The 22,161-nt window shown below is 39.9% G+C and overlaps 1 protein-coding gene and 1 long non-coding RNA gene across 2 annotated transcripts in view; one reads left to right on the forward strand and one right to left on the reverse strand.

The window, feature by feature from the left end:
- LOC113746310 (uncharacterized) overlaps positions 1-20,384 on the forward strand; it is a 67,548-nt gene extending 47,164 nt beyond the window's left edge. Inside the window, exons 2-3 of the long non-coding RNA XR_003462739.1 lie at positions 17,759-17,815; positions 20,165-20,384. This is a non-coding gene — a long non-coding RNA (uncharacterized LOC113746310). The remainder of the gene's footprint in view (positions 1-17,758; positions 17,816-20,164) is intronic.
- Positions 1-22,161, reverse strand: part of luzp2 (leucine zipper protein 2) — a 148,406-nt gene that overhangs the window by 2,751 nt on the left and 123,494 nt on the right. The window contains exons 7-11 of the mRNA XM_010732953.3: positions 20,413-20,475; positions 16,469-16,543; positions 15,595-15,762; positions 7,022-7,126; positions 4,967-5,041 (exon numbers count right to left, since the gene is read on the reverse strand). Of these exons, the coding sequence (XP_010731255.1) occupies positions 4,967-5,041; positions 7,022-7,126; positions 15,595-15,762; positions 16,469-16,543; positions 20,413-20,475 (486 nt within the window). The remainder of the gene's footprint in view (positions 1-4,966; positions 5,042-7,021; positions 7,127-15,594; positions 15,763-16,468; positions 16,544-20,412; positions 20,476-22,161) is intronic.

Raw genomic sequence — 22,161 nt, forward strand, 5'->3', positions numbered from 1 at the left:
CGCTAGAAACCAATTCCCCAAGCAAAGCATCTGTTTTGTGTTTACCAATGTCACTTTGGAGAATGCCTTAAGGCTTGCTAGCTGCTCGCAAATTATTATAACATCATTCTGCATTGCAGTGGGTTATAGTTCTATCACCTGGCTCGGAGCAAAACAAACAAAAGGAGGCAACACGCACTTCTACATTTATCCCTTCACTCTCAGGGAAGCTAGAAAGTAAACTTTGAATTTGACCATAATAATTTTTTACATAATTTAGCAGTTGTGTCATTTTAAAATACTAACTTGTAACTCCAGTACAGTTTGTGATTCAGTGACTGAGACTAACTTTCATCTGCAGGCAAACCATCTCTCACTTAATGCACTCTTGTGGCTTCTTGCCAACCTCGGTTGCCACCCACTTTGATGTTGGTTTAGGATTTTACTTTTTTTCGTGTGTATCTTATTTATCACCAAGCAAAAACTACCTTCAGGAAAACTATCTTAAGGAAGTTTTTCCTGCAGTTGGAAAAAGTTGGATTTTTTTTTTTTTTTTTTAAACTTGCAACAGCGTTGTCAGTAGCAGCACCAACCAAGGTCAGCAGTCAAGTTGATTTTTACAACAATTGCACAGTCCGACAAAACAACAACTTACAGTAGAAGTCAAAAGTTTGGACACACCTTCTGGTTTTCTTCATTTTTATTTTCTGCATTGTAGATTAACACTGAAGACATCAAAACTACAAAATAATACATATACATACAGATTACTGTGGTAATACTGTGGCAGGAACTGCACAACTAAGTAAAGAGAATCAACAGTCCATCATTACTTCAATGCATGAAGGTCAGTCAATCCAGAAAATTCAAGAACTTTAAATGTGTCTTCAAGTGCAGTCACAAAAACCATCGAACACTAAGTTCATTACAGTAACAAGCCTCAAAATTCCCCAGTTAAGGACACCTCAGATTAGTGCCCACATCAATGCTTTAGAGTTCAAGTAGCAAACAGCAAATAATTGATTAGTAATTAGTGGCAAATAAACTACTACTGAGGAAGAAGAAGAACAAGAAAACAGCTTGGACCAAGAGACAGATGGAATGGACATTGGACCAGTGGAAGTCTAGACTGTCGTCTGATGAGTCCAAATTTGAGGTTTTTGGTTTGATGTCTGGGATGCTATCTGCATGTGTGGTTCCCACCATGGAGCATGGAGGACACTTAACCAGCATGGTTACCACAGCATGCTGCAGTCACATGCCATTCCACATGGTTTGCATTTAGGGAGGACCATCATTTATTTTTAAAATGGCATTGACCCATAACATATCTCCAGCCTACTGTATTTAAGGTCTATTTGACCAAAAAGAAGAGTGATGGAGTGCTGTGTCAGATGACCTGGCCTCAGCAATCACCCAACCTGGTCTGGGATGAGTTGGACCCCAGAGAGAAGGAAAAGTAGCCAACAAATACTCAGCACATCTGTGAGCTCCTGAAGACTGTTGGAAAATCAGTCTAAGTGAACTCATGAAGCTAAATGAGAGAATGCCGAGAGTGTGCTATGGTGTCATGAAAGCAAAAGATGGCCAATCTAGATAGTATAAAAAACATATTTTAGTTTATGTTTCATGTTTATCACATAACTACATATGTGTTATTCATAATTGTCTTCAGCGTTAATCTATAATAAAAGGTGAGTCCAAACTACTATTCCATGCATACAATCATGTCTTTATTTTGCTCATGGTGCCGCTGTGTTTTTCATAGGCATGGTACTATGGACAACATCTGCTTTGCACTCCTGCCCTGTGGATCTCGTAAAGAGGACGTGACCTTTTTTTTCTTGCTCTGTTTCATTGTAGGTGTTGGTGAATGTGGGTGCACGCCAACTAACTAATTAACTAACTAACTGTGCCACTGCAGACAGATGGTTTTTTATTTCTTGGAATATGTTGCCAGCTAACTGAAACACCATCAACATTTTCTTCAGAATTCTTGGAAATTGAGCCCTACATAAACAGGCAGGAGGGGCGTCATATTGTCTATTTTTAAAAAACGTAAAATAAACAATCAAGAATCGACATACTTTGTCCATTGTTATTTTTAATTAATTGAAGGTTTTGAACAATGGCATATCCGTCTTAGTAGATGTTTAAGCTTTGACTCACAGTCAACCGTGTGCTTTTTATATCCTAGCCAGTGTGCTCCCACTCACCTTTTCTTTAACAAATTCAGGAATGTCAGAAACAAACAGCACTGATGCCACTGTGCTTCAGAGATACTCTGTTGTTTAAGAATGCCAGGGTTTGCAGAAGTGTTATGGAGTTTTTTTTTTTTACTTAAAAAGTGTTACTCTGAAAGAATTTTAATGATGGACTCAAGCAGATACACCTAATGCCATACAGATATAGATACAGACTGCATACTGTGGCTTTAAAGCCAACACAATATGTTAACAAAGCTGGAACAATGTTGTTTTCCTCCATGTTGCTGACATTGTGGTTAATCTGGCTGAAAACTCCTCTGTGGGTATGCAGTGTTGCTCTGTAAGTCTGTCAATGTTTGAGCCACATCAATGAGAGTTTCTTTGTCTGATCAGTACACCAGGGGAGATGGAGTGAAAAGAGCCTTAAACCTTATTGTACAATATATCACACCTGAAAAGTTCAGATGTAGCTCTGTTTTATTTAAACCCTTCTTTGTGTTGTACAAAAACACAACAGGTGCAAGGCTAGAAGAATAGCCCTTTCTTCCAAAAACATTTGGGTATAAGAGGAGATGCCACTCAGGTTCTCAGTCCCGGAGTCAATCGAACATGAGAACACATAATGAAGGTGGAGTAGTGACAGGAATAGAGGCTGCTTTAATGCAGATTGATCCACAGAGACCAAAATGCCAATCATTACTAATCAAATTGTTTACTACCCCGTGAATGGCAAGTGCTGTGCATGAGGGATACCAACAGAGTCGATTGTAGAATCAGTGCCGCAACACAATGTGAAAATTTACCAATTAATGAGAGGAAAAAAAGGTAACACTGAAAACAGTCTGAAAAGTCATTAGTTCAACTGCGACAGTGTCATTTCTGCTTATTTGCCAATTTTACTACAGCTCCTAAAAAGTGTAATATATATTTTGTTTAAGAGAAAACGCTTCAAATATAAATTGGTCACTTTTTTTCTATTAATGCATTTGCTGCTGGTCTGGATACTGAACAGCGCAAATTCCTCTGCGAATTATCTGCTTTCGACTTCAATAACACGTAACGTGTTACGTAAAGTTGTTTCACTGCATTGAGTGTAAAACAGAATACCATTATCTTGTACCACTTTGAATCAGTGACACAGTCCACTCTTGTATTACATAAAAAAAGCAGTTGTCAGACTCTCACTGAATCTCTTTCTGGCACAAAACAAACCAGTGAAGTCAAATCTGCCCATTTGTCGAGATCTCTCTTGAATCATTCTCGTATTCTTGTGCAAATAGTGTGTGTCTAAAAATGGTTCACTGCCACTTGGGATGCAAGACAGTTGCTCAGTTACACAGTATTGCACTGCATTGAAATGAGATGCATTGTTTTGCTGTACCATCTGCCACCACCAAACAGGTGTGACTCAATTCAATAATATGATGAGGAAGGCAGTTATACTGAGGCTTTGGCAGGGCACTGAATAGCACATACTGTGTAGGTAACACTGGCACCGTGAATACTACGTTTTAGCAGATTGGTTTCTTTCTTTTTAGGGATGCAATGTAGGCCTTGTGTGTCTTTTCATCACACTGTTTCATGTGTGGTGCTCTGTTTGACTTTTTTGTGTTGCACACTGAGTCCATTTTCTTTTTAGGTTATTAGTTGTCAGTCACTGTGTAATCACACTGATCTGCCTTCCTTTTCTTTCAAGTCCTTTAAAACATGCTTGTCACAGTTTTCATATCTTGATGTTGTGTTTGTCAGCTAATGTAACAATTTTTTAAGGCTTCTATAAATAGCTGGCTTATTGAAAAGGCATGTTTTTATTTAAAAGAACAAAACCAACAATGACTTGATCCACTAAATACTTCCCTGTGTCTGATGCAGCCTATTTCCCTGTGCACAGATCTCCATTGTTGTCCATTTAAAAACACTTCAGTCAGCCACAAAGTTGCACCGGCTGCTTTATTACCATAAAAACACTTTTTTTTTGTTTACTTTGTTTTGTTTTTTTGAGTCCCAGATACATGTCATAGACGGTGTACTAAATTAATCCACAGCTGAAAATAGGCCCAACAAATGCATCCGTTTGAGTAAGGTTTGCTAAAAACCTTTTTAAAGAAATTAGACTTGTTACATTTTTTTTTTTAAGATCTCCATTTTAACATGAAATAGTGGAGTCAATGCAGGTGTTTCTGAGGTTCTGTTCCATTTATTGCAGCCGACTTTCCACTGAGCCCCACATCAGCACCCTGACTCTGTTTGACCTGAATGGAACCGAACCTTAATCAGTATCATTGGTAACACCTGTGTTTGTATACTACCGCATGTCAAAAGCCCACCATACTTCCTGAGTGCTTGGTCCTCATTTCACGGGCCTGAAAACCTCTTCTTCACAGTGGTACTTTGGTACCAGTGTAAACATTAACACTGCTCTGGTTCTGCCACACAGTGCCGGGCAGCACCTTCATTAGTATCATTGGTTAACACCTGTGTTTACCTACTATTTCATGTCAAAATGGCTGCTGTGAAAAAGGTCTATGGTTTCAGGGGCTGAGTGCCACAGAGAGTTGGAAAGCATTCCAACACACACTGTTGGTTTTGGTCTTTTGGGATTTGTCGAAAATAGGGAAACTATAGAAAAGCACCAGCCTCCTCCTGTAAAACATTTCCACTGATTAACTGATTAATAATTTCCCGTGGGGGCTTCAGAGAATTCACCACAGCAAACAAGAGTCATTTTTCGAAATATCTACATCTGTGATCACTGCCATATAAATTGGAGTTACGCTCACCTGCTGTGGCTCTGGTAGCTTTTTACTTTCCGGGGCTGATTCCTCCGTCTGATTCTGGAAGCAGCTGCCCCCGGCCTATAAGAAGTAGAGGGAAAACATCACAGTGCAGTGTAGAGAGTACATGCTGGGAAGGTATGTCAACAGCTGTGCTTATTCAATGAAAACGCACAAGATGAATGGACCTGTATCAGTGACATTAATGTGCCCTTTTGATTTTTACAAAAAAAAAAGAAGAAGCTTAAATTGACTTCTTCTACAAACACAGAATCATCCAATTAACTGTCTCATTGGATTTATGACAGTAATTTAGATAAATTATTTTCATGTGTGCTGAATAAAAAAAAAAAAAAGCTCTACAGTTTTTGTTAGACAATTTCTTAACTAGAAAAAAAAATATATAAAAGATGTCACCTTGGGCTCTGAGAATTTGAGATGGACATTTTTTCAGCACTTTCTGACATTTTATAGACTAAACAATCAATCATGAAGTAATCAATGCAGAAAATAATGACTTGTCGTAGCCCCACAGGATGTTTTACATCACATGCCTAATAACAACGTCAATCATTTGCCTGCTGTGATGAACCTGAAGCCAATTCTGTTCCCCCGGGATTAATATCGCTCTCGTGCAAGCTTTATACAGGATGAACATTGTCACTACAAGATCTCCAGTAATTACTCCTCCCTTATACATAACAATAACAACTATACACAACAATATGTGGATGCACGTGAAGTGCCAAATGAGGGTGAACCACCACGAGACAATATCATTTCTTAAAATTCAAACGGTTAAGTATGAGGTCTGCTTATGAAAAGCAAATCGTCCGTTAGACTGCAGCAGACCTATCACATCCCATTTTCAAACTGAAGCACAGACTGCAAGCTATCCACACTCATACGGACTGTCTCTTCTCATTTCCTCCAAGCCTACGGGGAGAGGAGGACAGGGGGGAGATGTGGCCGCGTTCGCTAGCAAACACAATATCGGAGTCTCCGTTTCAAATATGTCTGCTCTTATCTGTATCAGAATCCTTCTTCCTTCTTGCTGCAGGATTTTTTTTTTTACAACCCTGCCAAAATTATATAATCAATTACAGGGACACCAGTGAACATTGTTTTTGGCACGATTTCGTTAAAGAACAATCTCTTTGACACGGTTTCCACAGAGGGTAATTTCCTCCTTGGGTGGCAAACCTCTATACTCTCCTGTCTCCGGTGGTCTATCAACTTAAATCTGTAATAGTTCTTGATATCCACTTGTCAGAAATCCTTATGGACCCTGTTCGCTTCCCCTGTTTTCTTCAAATCCTCCTGGTTTTTGACAGGGTTGGAGATACGCATTCAGAGTCATCCTGATAACTGACTGCTCACAGTTGCCTCGATCTCAAAGAAGCAAGTCTGGGACCATGAGGAAGTAAAGTCCTTTACAAAAATAATCTGAATAGTAGAGGTCAGTTTGCTTCTTTCTTTTCCTTCTTCAGTAGCTGCTTTCAAAGCGCCAGCGAGGCACTCAGCTCCTTCAAAAGTTTCAGTGAAGGCGACTGTGCTTGCACTGCACGAGTGTAGTTGTGAAAACCTCTTTGAAGTGAGTGAATGTGCAAATTCTATCTTCACTGCATCTGCAGTAAAAAAAAAAAAAAAAAAAAAAGCTTTGGTGGGCTTGTTGTTAGCGCTGCAACAAACTTCATCATCACCTTCAGCACTGATTGATCAGTCGGATTGTTTTTTTCAATTCATTATTTAGTCTACAAAGTAACAACCACAAGTTCTCTGAGCCACAGGTGATGATTCGCAGTAAGAGCTTACTCAGCGAAACGGTAACTAAAAGTTGAACTCGATTAAAAAAGAAAAAAAAGTATTAAAGAATTTCATCAAGCTGAAACTTGTTGCAATTTTTCAATTAATGGACCTAATAAAGACAGTTGGCGTTAAAGCGGCTTGTTTGATTTGTGGTGAGGGACTTGAGCATGAATTCAGTGAACAGATGAACCTCATAGAAACGGGCCCTTAGGTCACATAGGTCGTTACAGTTTAATTACTCCAAAGGCTCACCTTTTCCATCTGGCACTCTTTAACGCCGCCACTCTCTCTCCTCATTACTCCAGTGTTCACGGGTGATTTACTGCCTGTGACAATTCTCTGCACTTTAGAGATATCCTGTAGAGAGAAAAAAAAAAGAACATATCAACTTGGGGTTAAAAGTGAAATGCGTAAGCAGCTTGTTGACGCAGCAGCGGCTCTGAGATTCTTGAAACGTAAACAGTTCTGACTCAAATGTTCATAATTCTGTTTAATACACTAACACTCACTCATTTACTCAAATTAGCTTATTTATTTGTAGTAAATAAAATATGGCCGGAATGCTTATTTCATTACAGGCAGCACGAAGACAGTAATATTCAGCCATTACAGATCAGGGACAAAGATCAAAAATAATAATAGAAAATAGTTTTTCAACTAAAACTACATTAGCTAAAATCCCTACATCCAGTCTATAAAGTAGACTTTTTCAATGAACATCTACAGCCATACTAGAACTTTATTATTAAATATTATCGATTGGTCTGACCATACTTGATGAATCGATTAGGTGTTTGATCTATAAAATGGCATAAAATAGTGAAACATGTTGATCACTGTTTCTTGAGGCCCAACATGACATCCTCAAAAGACTTGTTTTGTCTAGAATCTTAAGATATTCAGTTTATCTGAATAAAACCAGGAAATATTGATATTTGCAAAGCTGAAATCAGAAAATTTGGACACAATTATCGAAAGAGTAATTACTTTAATTGTTGACAACGAATCGATTCATTAACTTATCACAGTTCTAATGGCAAACCATGTTGAGATATTTTAGTCTGGACTAAAAATGGTGGATTGACCAAAAGACAGACCAACATTGCCATGCTACATTTCTTTGATGTGACCTGTACTTGATGTACCTCCAAAGTCCGATAATTACATATGAAATTTGTTATTGAAACAAAAACCTTCTATTGTCCATTATCCATCAGCAATCTTTAATTTTAGTGTTGTTCAGGTGTTATCTTCTCGTGAAATAAAGTGTAAATACACAGATGTCTGCTGACTGACTTGAAGGTCCAAAATGTTGGACTTTAAAACCAGCAATCGATGTCTGAATCTGTGAAAAATAGCCATGATTCTGGGAGGTAGATTTTTCACTTATTACTGTGCGAGCTCCGTGATGGACAATTATGTTACAGAACACTGTAAAAAATGAAAAAGCAGATGTCCAGACGGTGGAAGGAAAACATGATGGACAGTCAGAGATGAAAAGGTTCTCTCTGGAGATGGTAGAGCGATCTATATCAGTACGATCTGAAATGATGTCCGTAAGAAAAAACATGGCTCTTGCAAGGTTGATGTGCTCTGAATCAGTGGATTATGAAGTGTGTATTCTGTACTATCCTAAAGCTGTAGATTCTCGGAGGGTTACATGACAGGAACTGGCCTGTATGCATACTTCTTATTGTTTCTCAACACGTCTTGAAATCAAATTCATAGCTTGTTTTCCATAACAACAACTTCCTGGCAGTACGGTATAATCATTTAGAATATATTTCAAACCGTGACTTCATCAGAAATGTCCATGATAAATAGGGTTATGGCTGTATATAACTCGAGAAATACATAATTCATCCATGGGGTTTCTATTAGGATACAATACATGCAGTATTAATATAGTAGGGTAACCCAGTGCCTGTTGTTGTTGTCATCATTTACAGTAGTTGAAACTATTTTTGGAGACCTTGGTAGTCATGTAAATAAGCATCCATGGCTCCTCCACCTGCAAAATAATCCATAATGACCTACCCCCCTTAGCAGATTTTAGTCTAAGATTCTCATTTCAAAATTAATGTATGACCGTAAAGTTTCAAAATTTGGCATCAACAGATCTCAAGTGCAAAAAAAAAAAAAAAGTTAGTGAATACATTCTGCCTGCAGGCTCCCTGACAGTTGAAATGAGTCCTCTCCAAACTACACTGACTGTGTTGGAGAATGTTTTCTGCTAAGGGCCCCCGAGTACAGCGAGTGCCTTCTGCTTGACCCTCTTGCATAGGAAATGTTGACATTATTTAGGGGCAAGCTCAAGTTCTCACTCAAAATGAGGGACAAACTATTCACTGCTCCAGCAACAGGTCATCGGAAAGTCAGCCACTTGTGCTCGGAACAATCTGTACTAGCTAACTGTGCTGCTGCGGTACAGGCCAGTGGCTCACGTAGGCGTCAAGACCAAAACTCAACACTAGAAAGGCCAACCTGTCAGTTGACATGCGTTGTGAAATACCCCAACATTTACAAGCAGCATAGAAATGTACATCTTTGACTTTTCCTATCAACATTTTTTTAGACATTGATATCATACATGGATGTTTTTCTTCATTCAGTAAGCTCCTATTATTTAAACAGCCTGATTAAACAGCTTCCAAACATAATTGTTTTCAAATAAAACAGTTTAAAGAGTAATATAAGACCAGATGCTGTATTTTTTTTCCTGCTGTCTATTACATATTTCCAGTAAACGCCAAGCAGAGTTTGCACAGAAGATATTTTCTCCAAAAGTAATTCTGTCTGTCTGCTGCAGTCAGTCTTCTGCACAAGACTAGTGCCTTCCTTAACTGGGTCAAAAGTGGTCTCTTGAGAGCATAAAGCAAGATGGTTGCAAGATGAACACAAGCAGTCTTAACCTGTCACTGTCAAACTGCTTTCGTACTTTGTCAGCTGAAACATCTTCCTATGCAGGTTCAGTGGGCTTGGCTTTACTTGTAGGAGTGACCATTTTTGGGCGGGCATTTCATGCATTATTTCATAACCTCTGACAGCATTCATCAAGAAATGCAGAATTCTACAGTAGAGGGAATAAAGAAGGCATTGGCCTCCATATGGCCGGTTAAAAAAGCTTAAACCGGCAAAATTTCTAATCAGAGAATGTTCTGTTTTATTGTAGATGAATCAAAAGATACTCAGTTCTCCTTTCTAAATGAAAAACATTTTTCTTTTTGTACCTTTACCTGACAAACTGTGAAAGTTCAGCATGTAAGAACAGTTTAATTTAAAATAACTTTATTTGAAATCATTTCTCAAAACAGCTACGAGTAACTTAATTTTGTGTTGATTCTGGTGACCCCATGGACAAAAGCAGAACATGGCCTTGTTTTGTCTGATTTAGAATTCAAATGGCAGACATGAGGAAGAACCATAAAGAAAAAGTCAGTTCAGTCATCTCTCTGATAGTCTGTTTATGTATGTTATATGGAGTAACCATGCCAGGCTGGAATCTCTAGATAGTGTGACGATCCATCCTGCCAAGCTTCTACACTTGTGTCGAAACCACAGTAGTTCAGATCAATCTGCGTCCTATGAGGAAGAACTGGCAGCTACAAGCATCATTTAACATTAGGCTTGTGGGACGATGCGTGTGAGAAGCAACAATGGCAGCTGCTAAAATGGTTAATGTAGATGCTGCTACCATCAGTTCTATCCACTGACAGTATAAAAAATGGTCTCCACCATGTTGGTAGTCCTGCTTCTTCGACTGACCTAAATATCAGCAAGGACGTGGATCATTGGTGAACATAAGGCGGGCTGAATGATGCCTTGGTGCTTAAGCACCCACTTGTCAATCAAAGTGGCCAATTTTAAGCCTTAATTTAAAAAAAAAAAATTGCGATGGCTTTCATTCTTCTCCCAACTGGCTCTGGTAAGGGTTTGATTACATCATTATGGTTAGTTCATCTGATTGTTTGAAGTTTGCCTGTGATAGACAGATGGTTCATCCAGTCACTTCAGTATTTTTTTAAGTGCCAAACTGTTTCAAAAAACGACTTCCCAGGCATTAGTATTAAATCGACTTTGTCATGACCCGTTGAAAGCTCCTTGCAGTATGTTTAAGGTTTCCCCCATTTGGTGCATGATGGAAGCATCATTCTCCCATCCAAGTTGAGCTGGTAAACATTACCAAGCGACTTCTTTTTGCAGTGTCAACCACCTACTAATCCCCCCTCCCTGTGTGGCAGAGATGAATATCCAGTCGATTTATACAGACAAGGAAACAATCATAAAAGTAAATAGTAAGTGCTGAGAGCAGGGCAATGAAATGCCCGATTCCTCCTCCGGCACAGTGCTCCGAGCATCTAAGACATCATCTCTCATTACTCTGATGAAAATCGCATGCTATCGGACCACAAGACTTGGCTCTCTTCCAGAGACTGTTAAATATGAAGCAACTTCCAGTCCAATCTTGCTGATCTCTGCATCCTCACACTAATGAATCTTTCACCAGCAAAATGAGCTTTGTGTATATATCTGTGTTATATGGATGCATGTGTGTGTGTGCAAGGCCTGGTGGAGTCTTATCTTTAGCGTCTACCAGAGCTTAAGGCCCAATATGTTAACTCAAACCCTGTGCGTGAAGCTCAAAGTGGTGTCAGTGAGTGCTTGAACAAATATCCCTGCACTCACTCACTTTGGATATCAAGAACACAAAGCGGATTTCAGTCTGAGTGTGCTCAGGCAACTCAAATGTATGTTTTATCACCCAGTTAGTGGATAAAGGCTTCCTCCATATGTTACTGTATGTATCTTTGGAGCATATTTTTCTTTTACATTGGTGGGAAATGTTATCATACCCTGCTGTGTGCAAAAATAATTACCAACAACAATTACCATGTGATTAGCCATGCATTTTCAGAATATTATCATCTCTAACTAAATGCACTCAGCTGCAGTTCACTTATGTGCTCGCTAAGGTTCAAAACTACACAACAGAAACGAAGATAAAGGATGTAATAATAACACTACTGAGCGCTTTCACGCTGTTAATGAGCCTAATGAGGTGCACCACATGGTCATCAAAGAGCCACGTTCTTGACATTTTGCCTCTCTGTCAGCGGATTGTTACCCGACTTTCTCAGCTCTGTGGGCCGGTTGCCTCTTTAATGCACAGTTAAGAGCTATTGTGTGTTGTTGTTGTTTTTTTTTCTTTTTCCGACCACTTAATTTAAAATAAATTTGGCAGTGATTTAAATGAGATTTGACCCACCTCCACATGCGCGGGCAGAGTGGACAGATGGAGCACCCTGGTAATCTTTACAGTGAAGGCGAGCTCAGATTTATCAGACAGCCCGTCAGAGTGTGCAGCGGCCACGGGAGATAATGGAGCAAGCAACTGCTCACAAGTGGAGTGCTGCTATTTGTATGTTAATGAAGTGGGAAGTATAAACTTCATTAGCATAGAAAAATCAACAGACACATACCTTGAGTTTCCTTTCTTTTGTCGAGACGCTTTTATTTTGGCTATGTGCTCGCATTTAGTTGGCTAGATGATGAAGTGGAAACACACTTGTTATGGCGGGATCAACCTGTTTTAGTGCCAACAGCGACAAGTTTAAATGTACACAGAATGTGTCAATTACTGACTATTTTTCTTGTGTTATGCCGCAGCGGTGGGACAGTGGAGACAGTGGTGGGCATGGTGGTACCGAAACATGACAAGTTATATTAAAAAAAAAAAAAAAAAAAAAAGGACAAAAAAACAACAAAAGTGGCATGTCAGATCTGTTAGGCAGCCACGAAAGAGACGTGGAGTAAATTGCGACTGGTCTGAGGAGAGAAAAGCCTCTTAAAGACAGAATTGCTCACCAGGATCATGGCGAGAGAAGGCACTGCGGTGCTGTGGCTGACTTGATGATTTCAAAGCGACTGCAGCGCCCACTTTTTCAGAAATCAGAACTAACCTAATGCCTGATTGAGGATGACATGACTGCCTGGTAGAGAGAAACATAACGAAACAAAAGTGATGGGTATATTCTGCTGAATTTCTGCTGCATTTTAAGGTGTTGACTGTTGAATGAGTCAATACTGGTTGTTTTTAAAGAACAAAAAGGTATCGACTGGGTAAACACTTGGTCCTAAAATGTGTTTCACTTGCAAAAAACAAAAAAAGCAATATCTACACTGAAGGTATAATCCTATTTTTTATAATGAATACTCTCAGCAGTCACTTTTTTAAACTAAAAGGGATTAAATCCTGAGCCCTTTGTTTGGAGCCTCTCAAAGTCAAGGTCACTGTAGACTCAAACGAGGGCTGCGTCACACTGAGTTAAATTTCATACAGAACTAATTTTAAGTTCAATATACCAAAACTTCCATAATGCCCTACTGTAACTGGGCTTAACTTCCAAAGCTACCGCAGCATAGAATATAAAGACGGACATAAATTACTTAGACTGCTGCTTGATTTAGACATGTTATTATTCTGAACAAGCTCTGGAATCATGTTTGCCCAACTGTTTTATTTGGTAGTAATTATTTCCGGGGCTATTTCTCTCTGGAGAGCACTACTCAGAGCATCAGATTGACAAATAGCCACTTGAAAAGGAGGTAATAATCGGCTAACACTTAAATTCATAACGCACACAGTGCATTATGCGCGCTCTGATGTGCGGTGAGGTGAATATTTTGGCACCAAGTTATTTTTCATGATGTCACCGAGCTGCTGAGTTACAGTGTGAAATGAATTTCAACTTGAAAAGTGTTTACACAGAGAGGAGAGGGACAAAAAAATAAATAAATAATAAAACAGATGCCTGCTATATCTTATCTGGAAAGTCAGAGAGAAAATTATACTCCACCACTACAGACGCAAATCCCAAATCCAGCTCGCTTTCCATTTTCACTTTACAAAACAAACTTATCTTATTATCATCCTAAGACATTGTAACCGCTGTGTTTAAGCCGGAGTCGCTGACAGTCAAGCTGGCCAGATATTGTGAGGTGAAGCCGGCTCTATAGGCCTTTTCATCGCGGACACGTGTCAGAGAGGTAAAAGCCACAGGTGTAATTAATAAGTTTAATAAGGGCTGCACTCCACTTAGCTCCGCTTGTTCCAGGGCAGGGCTGTTTTGCATGTTGGCTTCCTGACATGGCCTATGCATGCACTTAGATGGAGCAGAGCCACTGTTAATGGTGTTAATTACACCTGTGCTTTTCCTGCTAATGCAAAATGTCTGCTGTGAAAAAGGCCCGTTGGTCACACCTCTCGTAATATCAAAGAGCTGTAAAATGAATAAATAAATATATTTTACATTGTTCATTCGAGGCCACTGTGAATGGAGCAGCTTAAACACTGCAATCAAACATGATTACAACTACGACATGTAATGGCACGAAATGTGTCGCTCGGAATATTTTGATTACGGCCGCGGTAAATGTTTACCGCTGACATTAGTTAGATAACAGTGTTGTCAGTTCAACTATAATTATAGCAGAAGTTTGAAATTGAGCTGGAGACTTTCAAATAGTCCTGGGAGTAATTCAAGTTGACAATTTTAAGGATGAAATTGCAAAAAAAAAAAAAAAAAGAAACCCTAACTCCTGATTAAAAAACAAACTGAACTCCAGCTGTGTTTGTTTACTTCTGTAATGTGTCGTCAGGACTGATTTCACATCTGTACAAATCCACTGATAATAAATCAGAGTAGACTGAGACATTATACTCAAATGTCTGCACACACTTTCATTTTCAGAGGTAATTCAGTGTTTGGTGTTTTGCTAAACTCAACTTCTAAGTGAGGGGAAAAAAAAGGTCATCACCTACATGACATAAGCAGAGATCATGATTTTGTCACCGCAAATTCATAGACTTGTTTATGTAAATGTGTTGTTTTATTGGAACCAGTGATTACATAGTGATTAATTAATTTATTAAACTAGTAAACTATATTAAAACCATCAGGTGCTGTAGCAAATGATGTGTGGGGGTTAGAGGGGGCACTTGGGGTGTGTCTATGTGCTGAGCATAACCGCTGTGAAACAATCAGGAAATAACTTTAATTGTGCTGATTAACCGATGCTGGTGCTCGCTCACTCTCAATCACTGTCTAGGTCTCTTGACTAATGCTCGCTTTCTTCCTCTCTCTCTCTCTCTCTTAAACCATTGGACGCAAACCAAAGGAAACTTCTCCGTGTCACTATTTTGCAGCATAAAGCCAGACACTGATTTAGAAGCTGTGTACATGAGAGTATCAGAGTTGCAGAGATAACCTCAGCTTTGGGGACATTTCAGGCTGACTGTGGAGGTGTTTGCCTGATCCGAGTGTCTGATTGGCGGCCACAGCGTGACGTCTGGTGTCTTTTTTTTTTTTTTCAAAAGTTAGATCTGGTTCATCTTCTCCAACGCAGGTTATGCCCTACCGCCACTCGAATGAATGGAAAGTGCGTTTTCTTCACAGCACCACATCCTGTCTGAATGTGCTCAACAATTATGTTGTGTGATGTTAGCACTGAATACAGGTGATCTTTGAGCCTTTTAAACATCAACAAAAGCAGAGCTACGAGACTGTTTTCACTTCACATTGTATACAAGTTAGATATACTTGAATGCTTGTCTTTGCAGCGCACATAATGACGTCTTGCAGTGAGACATACAGTACTGTTAGTACAAGGACAGCAGGACTTGATCTACAATAGATATATGGTAGACTGAGAACATCACTCGACCAAATCATTAAATATAAAAAGGTCTGGATTTTCACAACAACCCTTGGACTTCTATGAGATAAACATTTAATCAGATGGAACTGGGTGGAATACTGAATTACCTTGGCGTGTGGCTGCTGAAAGGTGACTCTGGAGCTGTTGATGAGTGATGAGTATCTGAACAAGTGGGTGGAGGAGGTGGGAAATCTGTGACTGCTGCTGGGCTGGTTGTGCAGGACAGCTGAGAAGCAGATGTGAACTGTGTCCTTCAGCGCCTTCATCTGAGACTCCTGTCCCCAAACAAGAACACACACACACACACACACACACACACACACACACACACACACACACAGAAGAAGATTTCTGAATCCCTCCATCCATCCCTCCTTCCTTCCACATGAGAAATTAAAGGAGGCCATGCTTTAAAGCGACTTAAGAACAGCTAGGAGGCATCGTTAGGCAAGACATGGAGCAGAACTCACCAGGGTAATAGAAAAACAAGAAGGAATGTTCAAAAGATCATTTACTTTCGATCAATAATAATAATGGACATAATAATCGGATTAATTATTTTACAACAGCCTCTGATGTCAGATCTCCTGAGCTGAGCGCCAGAATTAAATGTTTTCCTAATCAGCACTTTTCTCCCTGTGCGTTTTTAACCCATCTAACTTGCCCCCAGTGACAGTGTGTCAATAACCACGTATGAAAATAACATTATACCTCCATAAATTCAAGCTGCTGCATGGTGCTCAACCTGCTGAAGCTGAAAATGCATCTTCAGTAATGAGAAAATTGCTGTGAAAATTCTTATTTTGGGAGTTCTGACATGGATTTATGCAGCCTAATATCACATACTTTATGCATTTAATAATTCAGATGCCGTTTCTTTATTCAAAGTTTGACATTGCAGGGCTTAAAGTGGGTCAGACAAGAGATTGCTTCAAATTTAAACAACCTGCAAATAAAGAAATGTTATGCCATGTTATTTACCTTATCCAGTGCAGTCTTCTCCAGTTCCTCCTTGGCTATAGTTAACTTGTGCTCCAGGTCCATTAGCTGCTGCCCCTGCAGAAAGACATGACTTTTGAATCAGCTGAACCCTCTCTTTGTTCTGTGCAAACAAAGCATTTCTCCGTCCCCGCCTAGCCTCTGCAGCGCTATCAGTAGCACAAATCTATAGCACAAATGGATTTGAGACTCCTCTTTATTATTTTGCCGATCATCACTTTTGTCTCGACTTTCTAAAAGCTGCCTTATGACACCTCACACACACACACACACACACAGAGACACACACATATATACACACTGATGGAGCACTAAACCTCATGTACATTATAGGCACTCAATGAATCCCTTGTGTCTCTTAGCAGGAGGGTACTGGGAGCTCATAAACCTTCATAATCTTAGCTGTATTATATTGATAAACCCGTATTTTAGTCCTAAAAATGCTTTGTTGAGTCGTACCGCTGGTCTGCTTCATGAAACACAGAAAATTGCAGAAACCAGACGAGCATGAGTTCATTCAAAGCCATGTCAAAAAAGAACACATCTGTCCTTTAGAGAGAAGAAAGGTTTCGTCTTGATGGTTATAAAAGTAGACCTCCTTGAAACATCAAACCCGTTAATGAGTATCCGTGCTTGGGTTGAATCCCTGAGCTACATGGACATGCTTTCTTCTTCTTTTTTTTTCTTTCAGTAAATGAGCCAATCTTACTCCATACGAGGATCAACGGAGCTTCCTCTGAGGAGTCTTTCATTATTGATAAATTCATCAGCGCGAAGGAAAGAAACTTATATATTGGGATGATTTGCAGTCAGTGTAGCTGGCCTTAGCGATGAACTTTTATTGGGTGTCTTTTACTGGCCTCTCAGAATGATAAACTGCATGGGCTTATATTCTGAAACAGCCAAGGTCAGCCAACCCAACAAACAGCAACCACAATCTCTGGAAGAAAAAAAAAAAATCATAGATGGGTGACGTGGCTGATTGATGGATTTCGTTGAGTTTTATAGACTGTATGTAGTCCCACAGTGAGTTTTGTGATGCAGCTGGGGGGGGACGCTTGGCATGTTTGCTGATTTCATCTCGATTTCTGCCGGCAAAGTGGTCATTTTCATGATGAACACGTCTGTCATTTCTAGCACTCAACGGGGGCAGCTGAAACGATGTTTAGGTTTTCCCTGAGAGAGGAGTCACGTAGTGAAAGTCAAGGACAGGGCAAAGAATCTGATCAGTCTCTCTAAAGATTTTTTTTTTTTTTCTTTTTTCATTTACAGGGAGTTTCGGACAATCGCACAAAGTCATTTGTAGCCGTTGGGCAAGGAAATCGAAAGGTAATAAAGTTTGGATCCATTTTTTAATCATGCCAGCTTATATACAGTATATATATTTATTTATTTGTGTGGCAAATGAAATGTATTCACTGATACGTGTTTGTATTATTTTTAAATGGGATACTAAAGGCTACTGATTAAAAAAAAACAAAAAAAAAACACTCCAATTTCGAAGAGACTAGCGACATATTATTGGATATTTGCCAATAAATTACAGGCAGAGGACGTAGGATGATGTTACAGTTGGACAAAAGAATGAAATTTAAATAGTTTCCTTCAGAGCAGCAGAACAAAATGTTGCATGCTGGATTAACGTGCTGGATTAAAATGGAATAAGTTTAAGGAAGTGTAGGACTGAATAGTCATGAGTTTAGGCTTGTTTGGCTCACAAGCACACACACACACACACACAGAAGAAATGCTCTTCTAAAGAACATAAAGACTCTGTGTGTGTTTAGAAGTGCCTGCATGTTGCTGTGTGGCATTACAGTAGAGAGCCATTACATAGAGCATCATCAGCGGATAGTCCTCTGAGGCCTGCGGGCGCATGGCCACTGACCCAGAAACGCTGCCTTTCAGGGTTAGTGCCTCCAAGTCTAAAGCTCCATATTTCTATGCTGAGTCTATTATGAAGGTGTGTGTGGTCAGTGGGGTGCTAGCCACTTCGCTAGACAAGGCATGCACCTACATCAAGCCGTCATTTTTATGTACTGTTTTTTTTTTTCTGAGCTGAAGGAGTAACAGCTCTAGGGGTGCATTTAAAAGTGGACTGACGGAGAGAGGAAGATGTGAAGGCTTGAGCACGGCTGCCAAAAATAAAGTCTCGAAGGGAAATACCGGGATGGCACCGTCAGTTTCTCTGAAGGCTTTAATGTTATGGCTGAGCAAGCGAATGGGAACCTGTCTGGGCGTAGTGTTTACAGTTAAGTACTGGGACTGCATGCTTTGGATTCACAGAGTTGAGAGTCTCTTTTTCAAGTTGTCCTTCAAATCTGAGGACTATTAATGGAAAATCCTCCAGTGAACACTGACAACACTGTCTTCCTTTTCTGGTACTGTAGGTGCAGTATGTCCTTATTTTTTTGTGAATCTGCATTATTGCATTTTGTCAAAACAGTCCACTGTTCTGTCTTTTAGGTTTTCTTTCTTTTTGTCAATTCCAAGACAAGACCGAATGGTTCCCAAGATAAAATAATTAGGTTTTGGAGTTTCTTGATTTTGTCCTGTCTCCTGTCTTGGCAGGCCGTTGTGTTTTTTTGTGCTGTGACATTGCGCTGCAAAATGCAGTTTGATATGGTACAACAGCCATCATAACCAATTCAGCTGCCTCCCGGTCAAGGTGCCTAGATTGACATCCCCCCCGTGAGGCTGATGACATTTCTGTATCTTGAGTGACTCTTCTCTACTTCCTGCACCAGCGTCCCCCCGCTGGGCTTTTGATCACAGCATATGTGGAATACATATGAGTTCAGGAATAGCCAGAGGGCTCAGGGGGGGTCAGAGGGACATGATGCATATCCCTCTGACCTTTTCCATCAGAAAAAAAAAGCAGACTGTATGTCATCTCCCAAAGATGACTGTTTGACAAAGAGTCTGATTAAATTAGGCTTATCTCTTTGCAACTGCAAATCACCAAAGACCATAATGTTTTAAAGCTCCGCATGAAACGTTTGGTGACATTGAGCAATAAGGTTGTGTTGTGTGAGTGACTGATGCAATTTAGAGACAACGATTTACGAGCAGTGACACCAGGCAAACAAGTCAATGCATCCATCATTCACAGGCTGGAAATAGAACAAGGAACAGGACATCCAGGGACAATATATTCCAGCGTTAGGCTAGAAGCATAAAATTCAGTCTGTGAGGTTTGAGTCCTTTTTTTATTCATTTATGTCTGACACAGGTTTAGAAATGATGGGTCTGAAGGATCAAAACATACATTTAAGAAATGTCATTGTGGGGCATTGTGGAAGAAATTTCGACTGACATTTTAACACTGCAAACAAGGCCTGAAAGGTCAGTCCATGTACCAGTAAATGCCAATAAATATTACGTAAGCTCTCAGATCTGAGAACATTTAGTCCTTGCAATACAAGGTGCAGTGAAGGAAGCAGAACAGTTTCTTGTTTGCCACTGTGTGTATATTGTGCTCGCAGAGGAAGTATGTGAGGGGGAGACAAATTTCAGATGCTCTATAATATATGGTACCCACTGAATTGTAGCAATACATGGTGTCACATGTAATTTGTGTCTGGTAGATTCCCTTGTATGATCTAATGCATAATTCTGTATCAACTTCATCCCCCGCTGTCCACATCATTTATCCACATACCACCCATGATTGAAAAGGACTGGGTGGATCTTGCAGAGGAGAAAACAGAGGACAGGATTCAGCAGCATGTGGACTAGAGGTTTCCCAATTGACTTTGCAGGCTGCTGACCGGTAGGGTCTTTGTAATTGCAAACTGAATTAATTGGAGTACCCTCCTGTCTTGTCCTTTCAAGGTGGCCTCAAGTACCTGTTTACCCCTGGTCAGAAGCTACTATAAAGCAGCCCCCCCCCCTCCCATCCCGCTCCCCCCTTAGTATGAACTTACCTTAAAAATTAAATCCTTTTTCCCGTACCGCAGTTCTTTCAGTTGAGTCTGGATTTTTTTGGACTGCAAGGAGCAGATAAGGAAATAAGTGTTAGCTTATTCAAATAGCGAAATTGGTTTTAGATCACGTAGCAGGATTCTGCCAGCTGCAGCAGAAGACTCCTTTGTGAGTGTTCCCTGGGCAAAGCTCTGGCTTAAAGGAAGGCTCTACTGAGAGGAAGAAAATATCAAATCTCCCCTTCACTGAACTGCATAGTCCACACAATGATGCAGTCATGCAATGGCTTCTTGCCCACTGTCTAAACCTGAATTCGCCCTCCCACTACACACATTACCTCCACCATCGCCACACACATGCAGGTTCCTAGGTTACAATGGGCTCCTGCCTGTCACCGGTAAGCAGCACACACACACACACACACACACAAACAGAGCGGATCTTTACTGCCGCCCCCCCAAACAGACACAGTGACCGGTGCTGCCTGACATTCACTGTGCTGCTCCACATCAGTGGGCACATGGAACACAGAGGCTGTCTCCTAGATAGTTTGATACACAGCCATCCTCAAAGCCGCTCATGATGTGAGCATGAACGCTGAAAGCCTGCACACGGGACGCTGCAGCAGTACAGAGGGCTTCTCTCCGTCTTTTAGTGAGGCAAGAAGATGTTTTCAAAACCGTTGGCACCGTGAAGTCTTCTCAGAGTTTAACTGTGATTAATCGGTATGCAAATAAAATTGCCTCGACTCATCCTGAAGCCTGAATATCTATCATCAACATATCTATGCACATCTATCTTTATCTCCTTCTCTGTCTGTACGTGAGTTTCTGCATTTAAAAAAAAAAAAAAACATGAAACATTGACAATTTCTAAATATTACAAAAAAGCTGTTTAAGCTTGGCTGAGGTGGAAACGTTGACGTATCAGTACAAACAAAATGCAACTAAGTGCACCAGAAAGAGACTCTGTAAATAAACCATTACGTTCGTGAAGCGTGTGCACACATTTCTGCTACACTGAAGAGACTAAACAAGGCATCTCATACTGTATTCATGGATCGATGAAGACACTAACGTTCCTTACCAAAGCACTTTTTTTTTCTTCAATAAAAATAGCAATTCAAATCCTCTCCAAATGTATTTTATCAAACAACTGTTGAACAAAAAGAACATTCACACAAGTGCTCCACTGTGAAGCGAGCAAGCAATGTGGAAATGCCAAAACCTGCAATTCCACAAACGTCCACTTGAGGCTGGCTACAGAACGAGTTATTCTCCATAAGTCCCCATGTTGAAATGTCCAACTTCACAGCAGAAATAAACATGTTTACAGCCTGGTACAAAAAACAGTTTTGGTCTGTATAACTAATATCCCTGTTCATGACAACTGTACTGATTCTGAATCTTTTCATAACTTCCCCATTTAAATTATATTTAGGCTTGAAGTTATGAATAATTAACAGTGTGTCAGCTGCTTGTTCGTGCCACAGATTTTGAGCTTCAAAATGCTCTTCAGAAACCTGTTAGTATGTTATATTATTTATATTGTCAATGGTGAGAGTGTGTCTGACAAGAGAAATATAGAGAAATATATATATAATATTCTAAATTTAGTAAACTCTAAACCTCACTGAGGTAAAGTATGCAAGTATCACAGCAAAATGTCCTTAATTAGTACTCATTAAGCAGTAAAATGATCCCTGTCCATGTTTTATGATTATATATGATGTTTTTGGATTGCTGCATCAA

The sequence above is a fragment of the Larimichthys crocea genome, chromosome VIII (genome assembly GCF_000972845.2).
Source record: "Larimichthys crocea isolate SSNF chromosome VIII, L_crocea_2.0, whole genome shotgun sequence".
Taxonomy (NCBI): domain Eukaryota; kingdom Metazoa; phylum Chordata; class Actinopteri; family Sciaenidae; genus Larimichthys; species Larimichthys crocea.